At 40.1% G+C, this 22,313-nt stretch overlaps 1 protein-coding gene across 3 annotated transcripts in view; it reads left to right on the forward strand.

The window, feature by feature from the left end:
* Nucleotides 1-22,313, forward strand: part of MTHFD1L (methylenetetrahydrofolate dehydrogenase (NADP+ dependent) 1 like) — a 248,531-nt gene that overhangs the window by 55,828 nt on the left and 170,390 nt on the right. For all 3 annotated transcript variants that reach the window (XM_084624122.1, XM_084624120.1, XM_084624121.1), the window contains 5 exons: nt 12,742-12,878; nt 13,619-13,665; nt 15,981-16,088; nt 16,893-16,967; nt 19,758-19,860. In XM_084624122.1, coding sequence (XP_084480248.1) covers nt 12,742-12,878; nt 13,619-13,665; nt 15,981-16,088; nt 16,893-16,967; nt 19,758-19,860 — 470 coding nt within the window. The remainder of the gene's footprint in view (nt 1-12,741; nt 12,879-13,618; nt 13,666-15,980; nt 16,089-16,892; nt 16,968-19,757; nt 19,861-22,313) is intronic.

Consider the following 22,313-nt stretch of genomic DNA (forward strand, 5'->3'; position numbering starts at 1 on the left):
AACAAACTTTCCAAAGTTATGGAAAATTTCATATCTTGCCAGGAAATTGGTGACCCGATGGCACAAGGGGAAATGAGTATTATAAGGAGAATAATGATTATGGGCTTTTTATGTTTTCATTCAAAATCTATTAAAGGAAAATTCAAAGAAGAATGTAAACATGAGCATGAGTCGGCTCTATCTGAGTAAAAATGAGAGTGGTTAAAATTAATTCCTTCCAGTATTGCTTAAGATCAAAGCACAGGCTTACATTCCAAATGTGACCTTTCTAAAAATGTGCAACAGAGCTATAGCTAGTCATTGGCAGCCAACTTAGATTATTTTAAACATAAAACTAACCAAATAATCTAGGTGCATAATGCGGAGGTGTTATGGAAACAGGGCTAGCTACACCATTGACTCCCCTCTCATCTCTGAATGCACCCCTCAAGAGTTAGGCCTCTTGCCTTCATCTGTGCTGGGGTGTAACCGTGCAGTTCTCCCACACTTAGGGTCGGCCCTGGATTACAGTACCCTCAGTGTCAACTGAGACTTCTCTGCAAGACAGATGGGCACGACACCTATAAATCTTCCATTTCAGACCTGGTGACGAGTGGTTAATACAGTGACCAGAAAGCATACAAGAAAAGGACTTTAAAGCAATAGAACAGTCTATATGCATGTCTGTCTCCCTAAGATTTACCATCCCCTGGTGTCTTTGGAAGACCCAACTGCTTCAGACCCCTCCACTGGGCCTGCCTCTGTGTTCTTCATGGGCAGCCCCTGACAGCTGCCTAACATTCTTTGTTCCTAGATGCATACATTTACATCCATATCTTGTTGTTTGTACAGCTGAGATGCTTTTGTTGAAGATTCTTTACTATAATCCTCATTGAACAGTTAGAAAGTAGTTTTCTTAGTTTTTATAACAAACAGTTTGATGTTGTCATCTTGTTAAATCTTTGCAGAAGTGTGTAATCCTTATTAAACACCAAAAGCCATTCACATCTTGCAGGGATCTTTAATGTATGCAGTGTCAGCACTTGCAGTAGAAACGTGGAGATAATGAAATTGGAGATGCGTACTGTCTAAATTAATGAAACTTTCTGTCACTCCCACTTGCACAACATTTTTAAATTCAGCAATTTGCATTTGGCTGGATATTCATATAGTTCTACACTTTATCTTCCCTTTTAGGATGAGTTTAAAACAGACTTGAAATTTTGTTTTCCTATCAAAGATGTTCAGTAACCCGAGTTAAATACATGACACCTATAGGATATTTTGTCTTTACCCTTTTTTTTTGTAAGAATTCTAGGAATTTTTCTTAAACTGTCAATTTCTTATCAATCACAATTATGATATCATTTTAGTATATCCTGAACTGATTTAGGGTCATGTTCATACACCCCAAGAAAATATTTAAACTCAAGTAAATTTAAAGATGTGGGCTGATATCTTGGCCCCACTGAAATTAATGGCAAAACTCCCTTTGGTTTCAGTGACACAGGATTTCATCCTTGAAAAGGGCTGGTGCACGTCATAGTAAAATAGAATAAGATAGTGTTTTTTAAAGTAACAGTCTAAAAAGCAGCAGATAAATTGATTTTTCTACTTTTCTCAATAATAAATATTGTTTCTGTCTTTGGATGTGTGTTTCTGTTAATATTTACATACCCAGGGCCTGAACCTGCAATCTTTACTTTTGCAGAACTCCCTGTGGGCATACATGAAGTTCTTGCTGGAGTTATAACCTGAGTATTTTGCTATTGGTATGTGACAGGATGGATTTTTTATGATAAGTTAGAAAGAAATTACATTTTTAAGACAGGGAAGTAGAACCCTAGGAGATAAGGAGTGGAGTGAGGAGAGAACATTTACTTCAGAAATTGTCATATCCTGTGGTCTGGAGGAGAAAGTTCTTGTCTGTCATTCAGAATTTTCAGTCTTGGAAAACATGAGACTTTTATAGGGGGGATATATAAAGGTCTAAAAATGAGTCTACCATCTCTACCTAAATTAAATCATAAAAGTTTTAAGTGGTCACTTCTGAGTTCAAAGGGTTAACTAATAATAGATGGGATAGTTCTTCTTTTGAGCTTCAATTCAGGGGAGCACTTTATTAAATCCTTAAGCCCCAATGAAGTCAATAAAGTTTAAAGTTAAATTTCTCTGAACAGGAGAATTGCGTGTGTTTTAAATGTTTTTCTGAATTGGGGCCAAAGAGATGTTCCTATTGATTTACCTTGCATACGTCATGAGATGTAAATCCACATTATCCTGATATTTTTATTTCCATTTAGAGATTAAAAAGTAAATATGTGACAAACTGAGTGGGTTTTATGTTTCTTTATTAAGCTATAAACTATTGGGTTAAGAGTCATCATCTTTATTATGGTCAAGAAATAGCTTAAGAATTTCTCTCTAAGCCAGACAATTTCATAACTGTCTGCAAAAAGAGGATTTCAGTTTGTTTTGTGCCTCATGGTTATGAATTGAGCTTATACCGGACAACAATACCTTGCAAAGTTTCTAGAGGAGGAAAATGGGATGTTTCTAATTAGAATTGTATATTTAGCTTGAATCTTGAAGAGGTCATAATATAGGAGGTTGCCCCTTTTGGCTAGCATATGCATGAATGCTTGTATTTCTGTGGGAATGAAAATGAAATCCTTAATGTCACATACGTTAAATAAACTATTCGTGTCACTGCAAGCAGTAAAGATACCACAAATTTAAACAGTGAAGTGTTACTTTTTTTGCAAAGCTTTTCCTTGAGAGTTCAGCAGGAACAAAAATGGACCCTTGGTTTTTATTCGTTTTTCTCTTGCATCTGAAAGAAAGAAACACCTCAAGTGAATCATTTTGAGTGTGTCTGAAAATTTTCTGAGCCATATGTTGTTCATACTAAATTTTAGATAAGGGAGTATTCTTCTTCCAGTCGTGTCCTTGTGAGTGTTCCATTTCAGGTGTGCATATGCCTCTTGAGCCCTTGATTGGAGATTTTTCCATTAGCAGTGTCCATTTGGCTTGCATATGCATTCTGTACAACCTCATGCCATGCTCCAAGGGTACATAGGGCTGCTCAGACAAACCACCCTCAGTTCCTTCTCTACTGCCTGGGCCTGAGATAGAGCTCTAGTGTATCTGCCTATTTTGTAGTCGTTTAGTGAGTTCAATGTTCTAGTTAGTGCTGTGAGAGGTTTCAGTTTTTCCTCTCCCTGTTTTTCCTCCCCCATTTTTTTCTGGAGAGCTTATTTGGCCTGGTTTGGCATGCCTGACTCGTCAAGTTTCAAATGCCGCCAGTCTTTTGTCAGGAGATTATACCAATCAGTGACAGCCATTTTAAATGTACCTGTTGCTTGGGAGAGTCCTATGTGTCTCCAAAGTGTAACTTTTGCCTGGTTCTGAAATCTAGAGCTTGGAAGAATCAGGAGACCAAACTAAAGCTGCTGCTGAGATGCTTCCTGCCGAATCAGACCAGACCTCCCATACCTGTACATCTGTGTCCGGACAGGTCCAGTGCGCCTTCGACTTCAGCTAAGGTCTCACAGAAGAAGGGGAAGATCTTGGAGGACTCAGGAAAGGCTCTGAAGAAGAGGAGGAGGAGCTCTCCGATCTCCTGCTAGGTCTATGGTGTTGGAGGCCTTGACCTCTCAACTCAGTATCATGCCGATGAAAGACTGTATTGGTGGAGAAAGGAGATCCCAGAGCACTTCAGAGAAATATGGCACCAGCAGGGCCCTGGTACCATCCACCTCCAGATTGGCAACGTCTATTTCAGATTTACCTGTGGCGTCCTCCCTCTTGGCTCTGTCTGTACCGACAAAAGCTCACCCCTTTGGGCCCAGTACCTGCGTGCTCCAAACCAACGGTACTGCCTAAGTCAACTCCTGCGTTGATAGTGACCCACTCGGAACTGCAAGAATTCAGTTACTTCAGGGACTTGTCGGTGTCAGACAAGCTGGAGTCCCCTCTGCTTGTGACCTGAGTGAGTCTCGCTACCAAGACCCCAGTCTCCAGCTCTACCAGTGCTTCCAGGCACCACAGGATTCTCCATCCATTTCTTCTCTCCCCCCACCCTCCCATTGGAAGATATTGAGGAGAATGAAGGCAACGTTGTTTCCTCCTCATCAGTGCAGGGTACCCCTCCACAACATTATGGGAACCCTTATGTTGATAAAGACCCTCGTCCATGTCGGGGATGCTGGGAAGATCAGTCCTGGGTACCACTCCCACTCCCATGTGAGCCTCCCCAATGGCCACACTGGGTCCTTGGGTGGTGTCTCGGCAGCAAATTGCTAGACTTCCTGCTCCACTGCACCAGAAAACTAGGATCTCACCATCTCCTCCACCAAACCCCCAACATGAGGAGACCTTTGAGGAATAGGAGACTAGGACAGACAATGGGGCAACTGCCCTCACCTCTGTTTTTTGTCTTTATCTCTGAATGAGGTAGTCATGCATCCACCACCATCAATGGCTGATAGTTTTTGTCAATTCCAGGACCTTGCAAAGAAGGCGGTGGATATACCTCTTGAGGAGGAGATTCGCATCACAAGCTCCAGGATATTTTGCACTTGGCAATACCTGTCTAGGTTCTGCTACCCATTAATGATGTGCTCCTGGATCCAGCAAATACTGTGGCAAACTCCTGCCACCATACCACCAATTTGTAAATGGGCAGATAAGAAATATTACATTACCCCCAGGGACTCAGAATTTTTGTCTCCCTACAAACGAGAAGATTTAGCAGGTCTCAAACTGCACAGAGATTGTACCTGGCTCAGTTCTTTGGTTTTCACAGAACCACTGAACCCACTAGAAAAAGACAGAGATTCCAGAGGAAAAGAGCTTCCCACCCTCCTTCAGCTAGTGCTCAGTCATAATCAAAACAGCAATTTTGATAGATAGGTGTAGGGCTCAACTCCTCTCCCACCTCTTGTGAGCTGCAAACCTTTGCCTACCACCCCACTTGAGGAGACCGTCTTTCCCATTTCCAATAGGCCCGGCAGCGTATTACAACAAGTGGGTCATGGAGGTTATAACATTGGGCAACACCATCCACTTCCTGTCTCTCCCAACCTCCCCATTCCTTCCCTCTTTAGGGATCCATCTCATGAGACTATATAGAATCAAGAACTACACTCCTTCCTTTGTTTAAGAGCACTAGAACCTGTCCCATCCCCTGACAGGGGGAAAGGGTTTTACTCAAAGTATTTTCTCTTGCCAAAAAGATCTAAGATGATTGAATAAAGTCTAAAAAGTTTTGTATGGTGACTGTGGTGGCCATAAACCCCTCTTTGGAGACAGAAGACTGGCTTTCTGTCTTCAACCTACAGGACATCATATAGCAATACATCCCACACACAGGAGATACCTGCACTTCACCATGGGTCAGGATCATTTTCAGTGGCCCCAGGGGTGTTCTGGAAGGTTTTAGTGGTAGCAGGTGTTTACCTTTGGCAAGAAGCAATTTTAGTCTTCCAGTATATTGATGACTGGCTATTGAAGGGCCGATCTTATGAAGCAGTACTAATCAGACAGCACTCTTAGTTTTCCAGGAGTTGGGTCTCCAGCTAAGCATAAAGTCCAAATTAGCCCCCTGTACAGAGAATACAGTTCATAGGGGCATATTTGGATTTGCTAGCAGCCAGCTCCTTCCTTCACACAGACAGACTCATAACTTTATCTAGTCTGGTTGGGACAATTCACAGAAGCCCCCGTACTACAGTAAGAAACTGTTTGCATCTTCTGGGTCATAGGGTAATGTGCACCTTCATGACTGAGCATGCAAGATTATGCCTCCGCTGCTTTCAGGTCTGGTTCAGGATGTCCTCTTCATCAACCAGAGACAGTATGGACAACAGGTTATGGTTCCTCTCCTGTAAAGATGTCCCTGGATTGGTGGAAAGATCAGTGGAATGTCTGGATGGGCTTCCCTTTCATCTGCCCAACTCCAACAATAACTGTGACAATAGACGCATCACTGTTAGGGTGGGGAGCATGCCTCAGTGCACACACAGCTCAGGGCAGATGGTCTCCTCAGGTCTCCACATCAACTTGTTGGAACTCAAGGCAGTCAGGAATGCCTGCCTTCAGCTCCAAACCCTCATTATGTGCAACTCAATCAGAATCATGATATATAAAGTAGCTCACGTGATCTATGTCAACAAACAGGGAGGAACACGATCTCCCTTCTCTGTGCACCGAAGCTATAAAGTTATGGAACTGTTATATAGCCCATCAGATTGAGATCTCAGCCTTTTACCTTCCTGGAGTCTAGAACATCACAGCTGATATGCTCAGCAGTTGCTTCTCCCAGGACTATGAATGGGAGTTGGACTCGCAAATCCTTCATGGTATATTACAGAGGTGGGACTTCCACAGGGGAACCTATTTGCAACATCCAGTAACAGGAAATACTACTACTTCTGCTCAAGAGGAGGCCTAGGTTATCTCTCCTTCACAGACTCCTCTCTCCTTCCTTGAACAAAGGGTCTGTTCTATACAGTCCCTTCACCACCACTAATTCTGAGAATGATGAACAAGATAGGGCAGGATGAGGCCAGGATTATCCTTGTAGTACCGACTTGGCCATGGCAAACTTGGTATCCTTACCTGCTTCACCTTTTTCCACCCGATGCTCAAGCTTCCTACCATTTTCCATCTCCACTCCCAAGATGCGGGTCCTGTGCATTACTCCAAGATAGGGGGTCCTCCATCTCCAAGCATTGCTCTCGGATGATTCGCAGGATTAGAATCCATCTGCTCGACAGGAGTACAAGTTTTACTAAACAGTAGGAGGGAGTCAACTCAAATTACTTACCTTCAGAAATGGAAGAGGTTCCACCACTGGTGCCACTATCATCACCTTGTTTCTGAATCTTCTCCATTCTCAGCCATCTTGCATTATCTATTAGACTTTAAAAAATGGGGTTCATCAATTAGCTGTTAAGTTTTTCATCTTGCCACGATATCTGCTTTTTCTAATTTTTGAGCACCCTATATCTTGAAGTTTTATTAAGGACCTGGGGAATTTTATCCCCCAGGTTAAGAATGCTAATCCCACTTGGGATCTAATCCTGGTACTTAGATACCTTATGGGACTTCCTTTTGAACCTATGGCAATCGGCTTGCTGCTTCACTTATTTATGTAGACGAGCTTTCTGGTAGCTATCATGTCAGCCCGCAGACCCACTATTTACAGTATTTTTCCAGGGCAAGGTCTTGCTACAACCACACCTCAAGTTCTTATCTAAGGTACAGTCAGATTTCCAATTTAACCAGTCTGTTCCTTTACCAGTCCTGAACCACATACATCTCAGTGGGAGACTTCCCTTGATACATTAGATGCAGGACCAGCATTAGCCTTTTATCTGGATAGGACTGAGCAATTTCAGAAGTCACCTAGACTCTTTGTCTCCATCGCAGAAAAATCAAAGGGGTCCACAGATCTCTTCACAGAGTCTGTCAAGATTGATCCCTGGGTGTATTACTGTTTGCTATGATGCAGCTGGTGCTTTGCTCCAAAGCATTGTAGCACACTCTACCAGATCACAAGCAACTTCTACAGCATTGCTCAAAAATGTTCTGTTTTTTGAGGTATGCAGAGCTGCTACGTGGCCATTCAGTGCATATCACTTCTAAACACTATGCCTTGCTCCATACCGTCAGATCTGATGCAGCACTTGTTGTACTATCTTCAGTCTTGGAATTGATTCCAAAGCTCCCCCTCCCTGTGAGGAGGATGCTGGGGAGTCTCCTGAAGTGGAGCACCCATAGGGACATTACTCGAAGAAAAGGTTATTCATCCTGTGCAGTAACTGGGGTTCTTTGAGAAGTGTCCTAAAGAGTACTCCACTACCCAGCCTCCTTCCCTTCTGCTTCAGACTGATCTTGATGGACGTTCAGATAGAGAAGGAACTGAGAGGGGTGATTCATCAGAGCACCCCTAAATACCCTCGGGGCATGGCATGAGGTTATATAGAGGACATGCGCAGCCTGAACAGGCACTGCTTGTGGAAAATCTCCAGTCAAGGACTCGAAAGGCGCATGCACACCTGAAGTGGAGAACCCATAGTGGGGGACATCTCAAAGAACCACAGTTACCGCACAAGATGAGTAACCTTTTCTTTTCTTTTTTAAAGTAAGATGGAAATAGCCAAAGGTTTTGAACTGACGGTAGGAGGGACATCTATAAACTGGGCATCTTTCATTTCACTTAATCTTTTATCGCTAAAAAGTGTAGTATTCTCAGAAAATGTTCACAGAACTTCCACTGTTGCTAATGGAAGCCATCTGCTTGCATCAAGAGAAGAGTACACCCCAAAGCCACATTTATCGGAAACAATTAGCTTTGACAGGTTTCAGAGTAACAGCCATGTTAGTCTGTATTCGCAAAAAGAAAAGGAGTACTTGTGGCACCTTAGAGACTAACCAATTTATTTGAGCATAAGCTTTCATGAGCTACAGCTCACTTGCTTATGCTCAAATAAATTGGTTAGTCTCTAAGGTGCCACAAGTACTCCTTTTCAGTTAGCTTTGAGTGTCTTTGGATTTGTGCAGAAATTTAGGGACAACACTATAGGGATTGGTTAAGAAAGATTTTCACTATGTGAGGCACAGTGTTGTAGTATTTCTTTTGATCCCTTCCTTTTGTAATGAGAGTGATCAGGTGAGGTGAGCTATTACCAGCAGGAGAGCGGGGGGAAGGGGAAACTTTTTGTAGTGATAATCAAGGTGGGCCGTTTCCAGTAGTTGACAAGAACATCTGAGGAACAGTGGCGGGGGGGGAGCGGGAAGGGGGGGAAATAGTTTTACTTTGTGTAATGACACATCCACTCCCAGTCTTTATTCAAGCCTAAGTTAACGGTATCCAGTTTGCAAATTAATTCCAATTCAGCAGTCTCTCATTGGAGTTTGATTTTGAAGTTTTTTTTGTTGAAGAATTGCCACTTTTAGGTCTGTAATTGAGTGACCAAAGAGATTGAAGTGTTCTCCAACTAGTTTTTGAATGTTGTAATTCTTGACATCTGATTTGTGTCCATTTATTCTTTTACGTAGAGACTGTCCAGTTTGGCCAATGTACATGGCAGAGGGGCATTGCTGGCACATGATGGCATATATCAAGTTGGTAGATGTGCAGGTGAACGAGCCTCTGATAGTGTGGCTGATGTGATTAGGCCCTATGATGGTGTCTCCTGAATAGATATGTGGACACAGTTGGCAACAGGCTTTGTTGCAAGGATAGGTTCCTGGGTTAGTGGTTCTGTTGTGTGGTGTGTGGTTGCTGGTGAGTCTTTGCTTCAGGTTGGGGGGCTGTCTGTAAGCAAGGACTGGCCTGTCTCCCAAGATCTGTGAGAGTGATGGGTTGTCCTTCAAGATAGGTTGTAGATCCTTGATGATGCGTTGGAGAAGTTTTAGTTGGGGGCTGAAGGTGATGGCTAGTGGCGTTCTGCTATTTTCTTTGTTGGGCCTGTCCTGTAGTAGGTGACTTCTGGGTACTCTTCTGGCTCTGTCCATCTGTTTCTTCACTTCAGCAGGTGGGCACTGTAGTTGTAAGAACGCTTGATAGAGATCTTGTAGGTGTTTGTCTCTGTCTGAGGGGTTGGAGCAAATGCTGTTGTATCGTAGAGCTTGGCTGTAGACAATGGATCATGTGATCTGGATGAAAGCTGGAGGGATGTAGGTAGGCATAGCAGTCAGTAAGTTTCCGTTATAGGGTGGTGTTTATATGACCATCGCTTATTAGCACCATAGTGTCCAGGAAGTGGATCTCTTGTGTGGACTGGCTGAGGTTGATGGTGGGATGGAAATTGTTGAAATCATGGTGGAATTCCTCAAGGGCTTCTTTTCCATAGATTCATAGATACTAAGGTCAGAAGGGACCATTATCATCATCTAGTCCGACCTCCTGCACAACGCAGGCCACAGAATTTCACCCACCCACTCCTGCGAAAAACCTCTCACCTATGTCTGAGCTATTGAAGTCCTCAAATCGTGGTTTAAAGACTTCAAGGAGCAGAGAATCCTCCAGCAAGTGACCTGTGCCCCCTGCTACAGAGGAAGGCGAAAAATCTCCAGGGCCTCTTCCAATCTGCACTGGAGGAAAATTCCTTCCCGACCCCAAATATGGTGATCAGCTAAACCCTGAGCATATGAGCAAGATTCACCAGCCAGATACTACAGAAAATTCTTTCCTGGGTTGCTCAGATCCCACCCCATCTAACATCCCATCACAGGCCATTTGGCTTATTTACCATGAATATTTAATTACCAAAACCATATTATCCCATCATACCATCTCTTCCATAAACTTATCGAGTTTAATCTTAAAGCCAGATAGATCCATGGGTCCAGATGATGATGTCATCAATGTAGCGCAAGTAGAGTAGGGGCATTAGGGGATGAGAGCTGAGGAAGCATTGTTCTAATTCAGCCATAAAAATGTTGGCATACCTTGGGTCCATGAGGGCACCCATGGCAGTGCTGCTGATTTGAAGGTATACATTGTCCCCAAATGTGAAATAGTTATGGGTGAGGACAAAGTCACAAAGTTCAGCCACCAGGTTTGCCATGACATTATCGGGGTTAGTGTTCCTGACGGCTTGTAGTCCATCTTTGTGTGGAAGGTTGGTGTAGAGGGCTTCTACATCCATAGTGGCCAGGATGGTGCTTTCAGGAAGATCACCGATGGATTGTAGTTTCCTCAGGAAGTCAGTGGTGTCTCGAAGATAGCTGGAAGTGCTGGTAGCGTAGGGCCTGAGGGGGGAGTGTACATAGCCAGACAATCCTGCTGTCAGGGTGCCAATGCCTGAGATGATGGGGCGTCCAGGATTTCTAGGTTATGGATCTTGGGTAGAAGATAAAATACCCCTGGTCAGGGTTCCAGGGGTGTGTCTGTGCGGATTTGTTCTTGTGCTTTTTCAGAGAGTTTCTTGAGCAAATGGTGTTTCTTTTGGTAACCCTCAGTGGGATCAGAGGGTAATGGCTTGTAGAAAATGGTGTTGGAGAGCTGCCTAGCAGCCTGTTGTTCATGATGACCTATTCATGATGATGACAGCACCTCCTTTGTCAGCCTTTTTGATTATGATGTCAGAGTTGTTTCTGAGGCTGTGGATGGCATTGTGTTCTGCATGGCTGAGGTTATGGGGCAAGTGATGCTGCTTTTCCACAATTTCAGCCTGTGCACGTCGGCGGAAGCACTCTATGTAGAAGTCCAGTCTGTTGTTTCGACCTTCAGGAGGAGTCCACCCAGAATCCTTCTTTTTGTAGTCTTGGTAGGAAGGTCTCTGTGGGTTAGTATGTTGTTTAGCGGTGTGTTCGTGGGGGTGGAGGGGCAGAAGGAGAGGCTCCGAGATAGGACAGATTCTTCTGCTGAGCTAAGAGTATAGTTGGATAGATTAACAATATTGCTGGGTGGCTTAAGGGAACCACTGTTGTGGCCCCTTGTGGCATGTAGTAGTTTAGATAGTTTAGTGTCCTTTTCCTTTTGTAGAGAAGCAAAGTGTGTGTTGTAAATGGCTTGTCTAGTTTTTGTAAAGTCTCTGTGTAAAAGAATACATGGACACAAATCAGATGTCAAGAATTAGAACATTCAAAAACCAGTTGGAGAACACTTCAATCTCTTTGGTCACTCGATTACAGACCTAAAAGTGGCAATTCTTCAACAAAAAAACTTCAAAAACAGACTCCAACGAGAGACTGCTGAACTGGAATTAATTTGCAAACTGGATACAATTAACTTAGGCTTGAATAAAGACTGGGAGTGGATGGGTCATTACACAAAGTAAAACTATTTCCCGATGTTTATTCCCTCCCCCTCCACCTTGCTCTCCTGCTGGTAATAGCTCACATTACCTGATCACTTTCGTTACAGTGTATATGATAACACCCATTTGTTTCATGTTCTCTGTGTATATAATTTTCCACTGTATTTTCCACTGAATGCATCCGATGAAGTGAGCTGTAGCTCACAAAAGCTTATGCTCAAATAAATTTGTTAGTGTCTAAGGTGCCACAAGTCCTCCTTTTCTTTCTAAAATATAAATGCTGTAGTAGTGCACGGACAAGTTTTTGGCTAGATGCAAGAATCTAAGCATGAAATCTTTGACCTATGTTATGTAGGAGGTCAGACTACATGATCATAATGGTCCCTTCTGGGCTCTAAATCTGCAAAACTGTGAGAGAACATCATGTTTAACTGAACATAGTGACTATAGTTGGTTCCAGTTTTTTGTTGTTGTTTTAAATAATTCTCCCTGTCTTACATTGTTGCTGAGAGAGGACATGGAAGTTAAAGAACAAGTAAAGACTTTCAAACAAAATCTGTGCTGTTTTAATGAAAAATTAAATAGTATTTTATTTATGCATTGAGCAATAGGAAATAAAAAAATTCCATGATTTACAACACAATAGGTTCAATTGCATGCTTAGTTGTTTGATGCATGACTTGTTCATGAGACTGAGACTTTTGTGTCTAAATGAAATGTATAGAAAATTCAATAGTCTTCAGAACTTCTGCCAAAATACCCTATTTTTCTGCTGTCCTAGTAAATAACTCACATGGACGACACATGTAAGTCACCATTCCAACTTTAGCTAGGGATAACAGGTATTGTGGCAATAATGCAATCTTGTTGAAAGTCATTGTACAAATACTCTTACTTCAAATAAAAAGACATAAGTTTTGATATCCTTGTTTCAGTTGACATAAGTAGAGATCCTGATAAATCTTTTCTCTTTGTTTTGTTTTGTTAGGATAACACCTACACCTCTTGGAGAGGGGAAAAGCACTGTCACGATTGGTCTTGTTCAAGCTCTAACTGCACATCTTAATGTGAATTCCTTTGCATGTCTGAGACAACCTTCCCAGGGACCTACTTTTGGAGTTAAAGGTACTTAGTGTTTGCAAAACTTACTTCCGTTTTCATATCAGAAGGAAATACTGCATTTGGGTTTAGTTTGTTTGTTTTCAACTTCTTAGTTGTTTTATTGAAGTGTAGTTTGGCTGGAAGGTGTCGGTTTTCCTGACAAGCATGACTGATACTTGCAGGCCTCTTGTAAGAGCCTTGAATGGGAAGAAGCGATACATACAAAACGCTAGAAAACATAATGCAGGAGACAATATTGAACTAGCAAGGAGATGGATTGAATGTTCTAATGAGTTTTTACCATCTCTAACTTATAGGGCTCTAAGTTTGTTTAAATTACTGTGTAAACAAGTGCAACAATGCTGCAAAACGTAGATGGTAGTCTGAGATGTTTGTCAAGTAAAGTGATGAAAATAGGCATTCAAGGTCAGGATTTAATTCCTTCTTTGGTGCATCCTGTGTCGTCTTCAGGTTTAGTAATTAAATTAATTAACCTTGAGGGAGAATCTTAAACGTACCCAAATTCATTGCCAGATTTTGCTTTACAAGGTAGGTAGCATTCATCACTGAGATCACTGTCTAACTGCTGATGGCTTTTATTATTAATACACTTTTTTTGTTCCAGTGGTTGAGTGATTTCTGTAATAGAAATTAAAATATTGATTATATTTAAATATCAAAGCTGTGTACTTTATTTTTTGTGTGTTTAAGGGTTATTTCGGAATTGGTATGAATCTGACATGACCATGTGCTTAATTGCTCAGGTGGGGCTGCTGGAGGTGGATATGCTCAAGTCATTCCAATGGAAGAGGTAAGACAAAAGATGGAAAAAAGACCATTACCAGCTGCTCCCCTGTGCTCTCAGGGTAAGGCATGTGTGCAGGCAGCCAACTATGGACATGATCCAGAAAAGCACTTAAAGCATATGTTCATGTCAGAGGGTAAAGTGGGATAGAGGGATTGCCTTCCTCGTCCAATCACTGAGAGTTCAGGCTCTCCATCACTGTTATGGAGAAGGCTGGCTTTCATGGTCTTCTACTAGGGAGTGAATAGAATTTTCCAATTGTAACAATTGGCAGCTGCTTCAATTCTAGAGCTGTGGTTATAGACCCAGTCAAAAATAAACTCTGAATTACGTGAACAATAAATATGAAGCCTAGAAAAAATGCCAATAGACTGTGGGTGTTAAAGCATGTTGCATGAAGTCCCAGCTGCTATTCAAACACTACCCGATTTCCGGTGTACTGAAGAAAGTCTGCTAGCTGTGAATAAGGTACAAGGAGAAACAATCGTATCTGGCCTGCTGTTGCTAAGTGTTTCTTGTCTATATATCTCTGTTACAAAAGGTGTGAATATCTATTTCTTTTCTGCGGATGAGGGCAGGAACAGAGAGGCACAGTAGTTTCAAGAAATGATTTAATTTTAAATACAGATTTCTTATTTATTTGGAGCAAAAGTCCTTCCACTAACGGTAGCCAAATTACATTATGTTCAACTAGGATGGCCACTCTCTAATGATACCTTACTGTAACTGTTTTGAGAAAACATCCCAAAAGTTAGGAGCTTTTGATGAACATCAGGAAAATAAAAGGGAAATTAATTTGATTCCAAAATAATCGTGCATGAGTGTCTCATATTAAAGTGTCCCCCTCACAAAATGAAAGGATTTTTTTTTTCTGCCTCTGGTTGAGTTCATCTAGCTAGCAACTGCAAATTAATCTTTGCCAAAGATGACTTTATCCCTGGGCCTCAAATACTTCTGAAGAACATATGCTAGCCTTTTAAATAGACCAGATTGCTCCATGTGTGGAGTACTTTCAAAATATTTTCACTGGGGAAGATACAACCAGTCTCACTAAGGTATTTACTCTTCCTCAAATAATGCACCTTGGGCAGTGTGGTGTATTATTAATACACTTAGTGTATTTTTTAAGGAGCAAAATATAAATGTTTTATAAGCAGAGTGGCTAGATTGAGGGGGTGGATGAGGATCGTCTCATACATATACATGTCCCTCTATTGCTACCCATCCCATGTCACTATTAAACTGTTAAGGTCTCTGCACTAAAGATCTGTCTTTATATGGGTTTGTACCGCATCAAGCACAGTACACGCCAGTTTCTGATTGGGACCTCTGGGCACTACTTTAATATAAATATTAAATTTATGTTTCCAGCAAAGTCCATCTCTCTCCCTTTTATCCAACAAGTGCACTTGTTCACCAAGTATTTTTCCATCTTCCTTGTTCATTGTTATGAACAAGGTATTGTTCAAATGACAAAAGCAGTGAAACAGATTCTTTGGTCACTTCCATTCTTACTGAATGTGTGCAACCCCTTTTATGTGAGTTTATCATTAATTAAGAGAGAACAGTTTATAGGAGCGTCTTGTTAAAATATTTGCAGCACATCATTGTACTAAAAACTCTGAATCCTTTAGGGTGAAGATGGGTGATGACTTAATCATTCTGTAAAACACCAGAGATTTTACTCTATGATTTTGGATACATCTTTGAAGTGTAAGACTGACAATTCAAAGAAAAGGTTCCATTAGCTCATTTCATATCAGTAAATCATAATTTTTATAATTTCCTTTGAACATCTTTCTTTCTCCATGGTAAATAAATAAAATCAGCATACCTTCCCTTTCCTCCACCACATGCTTTCAACTTTCCTATATAATTGGAGTGAACAATGATTTTGAGAGAAACAAAGTGTGGAAGGAAATGAAACTTTAAAATTTTCAGCTAGTCAAAGGCTGATGATGATCTGATTCCAAGTTTTGATACTCCATTACATTTGACTTTGAACTTAAAAGTGCATGTGTCAGAGTTGTGGTCAGCACATTAGATTCCATTCTCGCGTCATTTGGGTGAAGGCAAATTGTATCTGTGTTTTGTTTTTGTCTTGTTGACTGTAGCCTCTCAGACACTGAGCTGAGACCAAGTAAATTCATTTGGCTTGTTACATTTTCAGTCTGTCTAATCATAATATTTTAGCAACACTGCTAAATGGCTGATCTGATCTGTAGTCCCAAAACGGAACAAGCAGTGATTGTTTTCATTAATCTGTACTAAATTAGTGAAGTGTGTAAAATAAATTCTTGTATTTCATCTTCAATCTGTAGTTCAACCTTCATTTGACTGGAGATATCCATGCTATTACTGCTGCTAATAATTTGCTGGCTGCCGCTATTGATGCGAGGATCTTGCATGAAAGCACTCAGTCTGATAAGGTGAGGTTTACCTGTACGATTTCCATCCGTGGCTTTCTTTTGAAGTTTCCTGTAAACATCTACATAAATATTTTTTGTTGATTATATCATTTTATAATTCTCTTTGGAACCCACCCCATCATGTTTTTGAGACAAGAAATTGTAGATAAATGACACTGTTAGGTATTGATCCTAAGGTGTGCACTGGAGGGCTTTAACTGGGAAATAAGCTACCATAGACCTTTTCTCTAGCCCCTACTGAACTTATTGTGAACTTAGCTTAATTGTTACCCTGTTGCTCTGAAAACCCATGTTATGGGAAAGAGAGCCTTCTTCGTTTGTGGATCTTCTGTTGTAACCGGGGAGCACAGCCTTATCCCCTTAATATGCTGATAGTTATTGCTTTGTTGACATGACAGACTTCTGAATCCAGAAAAGTGCACTTAAATCTCTTTACAGATACTGATTACAAAATGGGTTATTTCAGACCTTGATTAAAATTTTCAAAAGCACCTAAGTTCCATTTCCAAAAGTTATGCTGGCATTTAGGAACCTAAGTCTCTTTGAAAGTTAATGTGACTTGGGTGCTGAAGGACCTAAATCACCTTTGAAAATGTAACTTAGGCACTTAAGTTCTTTTGAAAATTTGCTCACTAGTCAGGATTTCTTTTTAATTGATTAAATGTAAGTATACACTAACAGTTTACATTGTTTCAAAAAATTTTACGAGATTATAATCTACATGATTTGAATCAAGTTAGACTTTTATTGTATTTGTCTATTTTAGTTGTAACATTTTTCTCTCGTGTGTGTGTGTTTTTTTAGGCTTTGTATAATAGGCTGGTTCCAGTAGTTAATAGTGTGAGAGAATTTTCTTCTATTCAGCTTGCCCGCTTAAAAGTAAGTTGCTAATGTATTTTCCCTGTTTTTTTCCCGCAAGTATAATATATCTTATAAAATATGCTATTTAAAATTATTTTTAACAAGTTACAAGGAGATTTGTAGCTGAAAGTGCCTTAATGTGATACAGTCTTTCCTCAAGGATTTGGCTTTCCTTAAGTATTTAGCAGGCTTTCTAGAAGCTTCCTGTTTTGCAGTTACAGAGTCTAGTTCCAATATTTTTTTATAAACTAAAAAATATTTTAGTTAAAAAATATTTAAAAATATTCTCTCTTCCCACAAAGTGAGACCATAATGTTTTATAAACTGACTCTTCCGTGAATAAATGTCAAGATTAGGTTTTTTGATACTTTCCATTACGGCACAGTTAAATGGGAAAGCTGAATTACTCTAGTATTTTTCCATTTTTATTTTATTTTCTCATTTTTAAGAGGAAGTTACTGGAGATTTGTTGAGAACTACTGGCTGTCCTCACGTTTCTCTGCATGGAGTGATAAAAATGCATTTCTCCACAAATTTTGTTTGCATATAAACTTCCATCCTAAATGTTCCCTGAGCTTCTCTGTCTATTATATACACAGTATGAGGTGGCAACTGGTAGACAAATAAACAACTGGCTTATAGCACAATCTGCCAATGTTGGAAGAGGGGAAATTTTGGCTACAAACACCCAGGATATGTGCTATTTTGCTGTGTCCAGCTTTGGCACAGGAAAGTTCCATATCACTGTTCTAGTCTTTTGAGGAAGCAGTTCATAGTCCTAACTAGTGTATTTGACAGCTACTGGGTGGCAGTGAATGTTTGCAAAGTGCTTATGGAGCCATGTTACACTTTTTTTAGGTTAATATCACATTGTTAAAAATGGTTCTTTTAATTATGTATTTAGTTTTTGTGCTACTCAATTGTCTTGTTGAAAGTAAAACAGGATATGTGTGGTGTCTGTTTACCTCTGTTGCAAAGTGGCTCTCACAGAAGTTTGTCTGAGAGACTCTAGTGGAGAATATTTTCGGTTTGTCTTCGTTTACATTAGGGTGCCTGGAGAAAAAAAGAGGTGCTGACATTGCAGTTATTCATGAAATATCAAATAGCTCTGCAGTGTGGGGTGGGTTTCTCTGTTCTACTAGAGCTGCAAATGATTTCTGCTTATTAACTTAAAAGCTTCTGAATATGTGCAGCAGAATCTCTATTGCAACTCAATTATTTTGGTGTAAATTGTTTTTAAAGTTACTAAAAACTATGTTAAAAGAATATTATCAAGGCCACAAAGTCAAGCACTCACAAGTTAGGAAATGCCAGAAGTGAGGGTACCTGTGCAACCTTTATTAGGCCCTCCTCTGCATATGCATTATGATACAATCTTTAACTACATGATCACATAGCAGGTGCTTAACACCCCCGGCAGCCAAGCTTCCCCCAGTGCTTCCTGCCTGCCTACAGCCCCACTGATTAATTCCTCCCCCTCCCTTCCAGTTCCTCCTGCATGCTGCTGAACAGTATTGATCTGAGTATTCAGTATTTGTGTTTGGTCACTTTAGTAATATATAAATATGTGTTTCTGCTTCCTGATTCAATGAACAAAGATTTTATAAGAAGGCAGAGGGTTTGAATAAGTTACTGATAGTGCAAAAACATCCATGTGAGTATTCATGACACTTTTGCTCTCTGCAAATATTATTGGGTAATATGTTTGCAGAAAGTGAATAAAGGAGTGGTGAATATCGTCAGAACAAATTTGTGGTTTTATTCAAATGTTTGTGAACACTTTTTTCACAATAGTCCCCCTTTTTCACAATAGTTCTAGACCTACTGTTTGGAAGAATGCTACACAAATGCTGGGAGAGAGTGCTATTTAAAAAGAAATACAGTGGGGCTCTATTTTTAATGACAGTCTCAAAGGGACATCCACAACCTTTATGAAATAGGGGCTGGTAAAACTGGGGACATATGAGCAAAGGTGTTTTTGTTTGGTATAGTACTTCATGTTAATTTTAAATGTTTCGTGAAACTGACATTCAAATATGTGAGTGTATTTGTGTGACTGAAACAAACATTACATCTAAAATTTATAAATGTTAACATTAAAAACTGAGTGTGCTTGGTAATTTACTGAAGAATGCTTTCTAGGGCCAGGGGGACACATTCATTTTGTATAAAATTGGGATTTTATTGTACAATTTTCTCTTGGTTCGTCTCTGTGCAGATTCATTTTTAAAATTTTGTTTGACATTGCTGAATTAGGAGCAAATAATATATTGTGCTGCTCTTTCTAAATGACAGGGTTTGGGGTGGTTTTCATGTTGTGTAGGAGCTGTTGAAATACCACATCAATTAGGCAGACAGAAGTTTATTACTCACTGCACAGAGTAGTCATGTAAAGCCACACATGGATATTTGCAAGGACGTGTCCTCTGGCAAGACAAAGAGTTATCAGGCATAAATTATTTGTTAATTATCTTTTTCATACTGTCTCCTTTGTTGCCTCTTCTCTTTGGTTTATCTTAAAGGGGTGGTGGTGTGTTTATATAGAGACCTTTTGGGTAACTGCCTTCGAGTATTTCTCCTTTTTCCTCTCCACGTTTTTCTCCATTGTTATAGGAGCTTTTCTGTATAATTTATCATTTGAGCCTGAGCGTTGTGATTTATTGAAGTGTTTCAGCCTGCTGCTTTTTAAAAAAATGTAAAAGTTTGTAAAAATATAAGAGGGGGGAAGAAACAGGGTGGGTACATGTGTTTGTATAGCTTTCTAAGCAGGAAGTCTGCTTTATTGCTTTTCTTCTCATTTTTGTCTAGAGGTTGGGGATAAACAAGACAGATCCAGGCACTTTAACAGCAGATGAGATTAGTAAATTTGTACGCCTTGATATTGACCCATCTACCATAACATGGCAAAGAGGTAAGTATTAACTTAACTGAAGTGAGGTCAATAAGGCCTCACTTCAGCACAGTACTTAATCACAAGCCTGTCTTTAAGTTTGAGGTGTTTAATGCCTGTTTTTCTTCTGTCTTCTCTGAAAAAAGCTACTTGTGGCCAGATGCTTAACATATTTAAATATATTAGACTATTTAGATAGATGTATTCAAATCAACGGGGCCTGACAAAATTTATACAGGGGTACTTAAGGAACTAACTGAAACAATGTTGGAAACATTTGCAATTATATCCAAGAAGTCATGGAGGATGGGTGAAGTCCCAGAGGACTGGAGAATGGCAAACATAATACATATCTTTTTACAAAGAGGACCCAGGGAATTACAGACCAAGCAGCCTGACTTTGATACCTGGAAAGATACTGGAATAAGTTATTAAACAATCAATTTGTAAGTACCTAAAGGATAATAGGATGATAAATAATAACCAACATAGATTGGTCAAGAGTAAATCATGCTAAACCAACCTAATTTCATTCTTTGACAAGGTTGCTGGCCTAGTGGATGGGGGGAAGAAGTAGATGTGCTATATCTTGATTTTAGTAAGGTTTTGTGCCTCATATGACATTCTAATAAACAAGAAAGGGATATGTAGTCTAGATGAAATTACTATAAAATGTGTGCACAACTGGTTGAAAGACTGTACTCAGAGTAGATATCAGTGGTTCACTGTCGAACTGGGAGGGTGGGTATCTGCATGGATCCGTTCTGGGTCCAGTGCTGTTTTATTCGTTAACGATTTGGGAAATGGGGTGGAGAGTGTTCTTATCAAATTGTGGATGGCACCAAGCTGCGGGGAAAAGAAAGCGGGAGGTTGTTAGCACTTTGGAGGACAGGATTGGAATTCAAAATGACCTTGATAAATTGGAGACCTAGTATGAAATCAACTAGATAAAATTCAATAAAGGCAAGTGCAAAGTACTACATTTAGAAAGGAAAAATCAAATGCACAGGAATAACTGAAACTGAACGGAAAATGAGGAATAACTGACTAGGCAGTAATAATGCTGAAAAGTATGTGGAGGCGTTATAGTGGATCACAAATTGAATCTGAGTCAACAATATGATGCAGTTGCAAAAAATGAAAATATAATTCTGGGGTGTCTTATTGTGTCAAATGTGAGACAGGTAATTTTCTCACTCTACTCGGCACTCGTGAGGCATCAGCTGGTGTATTGTATCCAGTTCTGGCTGCCATATTGTAAGAAAGATGTGGAGAGAGTCAAGAGGAGAATAATAAAAATGATAAAAACTTGACCTATGTGGAAAAATGTAAAAAAAACTGGGTGTGTTTAGTCTTGAAAAAGGAAGACTCTGGGAGACCTGATGATGGTTTTCAAATATGTTCAGGGCTGTTATGAAGAAGAACAGTAATCAGTTATTCGTCATATCCATTGACGGTAGGACAAGAAGTAATCAGCTTCATCGTCCGCAAGAGACATTTGGCTTACATATTAGGAAAAAGTCTCTAACTGTAAGGATAGATAAGTCCTGGCATAGGTTACCGAGGGAGGTGGTGAAATCCCCATCATTGGAGGTTTTAAAGAAAAGACTAGACAAACACCTGTAAACTTTTGATTAACATGGGGGGCAAAATGCACTTGTCACTAGTAACAGGTTCTTTACTGAGGTGGCTATGTAAGAAGTTGTATTAAAAATAAAATTGGTGGGCACCAGACTTTTTGAGTTTTATTTTATATAGACAAGTATAATTAAAATTATAGAAAAATAAAATCAAAATAAATACAACAAAATGATCCCCTACATTGTGCATACTCACAACCTTATGGAAACTAAGTGGAGAGCACCATAGGAAGGCTTGATGGTACTAAGGCTTCTGCCATTCTTTCATCTCTGATGTCCCAATTAAGGATTGGTCTGACCATCGTCTTATACTTTTTCTTCCTTCCATCCCCCCACACATCCAGGACCATCTTTGATTTGGGTCTCACCCTTTTGCCTGTGTTGGTCATTCCAGGGACCATAATTAGGGTTTTGACTGCTTATTCAAGTTGTATGCATCAATGTACCTGCCCCGATTTCAATTTCAGAAATGCGCTTTCACTTCCTGGTTATATGTATCGAAAAATCCCTAGAAATCTATTATTTTAAGCTCACTTCTGCTGCTTTGCGGTTTCGGTATTTATCACAAAAAACTATTGCTAAATCTTGCTAACTATCCAGGCCTATTAATCCTTAAACTTATTACAAAGCCTATTTCAAATACTTTTACATTTTGTTTTCTTCTACTTGTGTTACAGCATTAATTATTTAACAACACTTCCTTAAGAAGCTTAATTTATTCTAAAATATAGATTACTGTTTATTCTCAGGTATGGACCTCCTAAGATCAGGTCAGGGGCCAAAGCTCCTGGATGGTCTAGATATACATGATCCTGCCTAAGCATGGTCTTTCTA

This window comes from Lepidochelys olivacea, assembly GCF_965140295.1.
Source record: "Lepidochelys olivacea isolate rLepOli2 genome assembly, chromosome: 3".
Classification (NCBI taxonomy): Eukaryota; Metazoa; Chordata; order Testudines; family Cheloniidae; genus Lepidochelys; species Lepidochelys olivacea.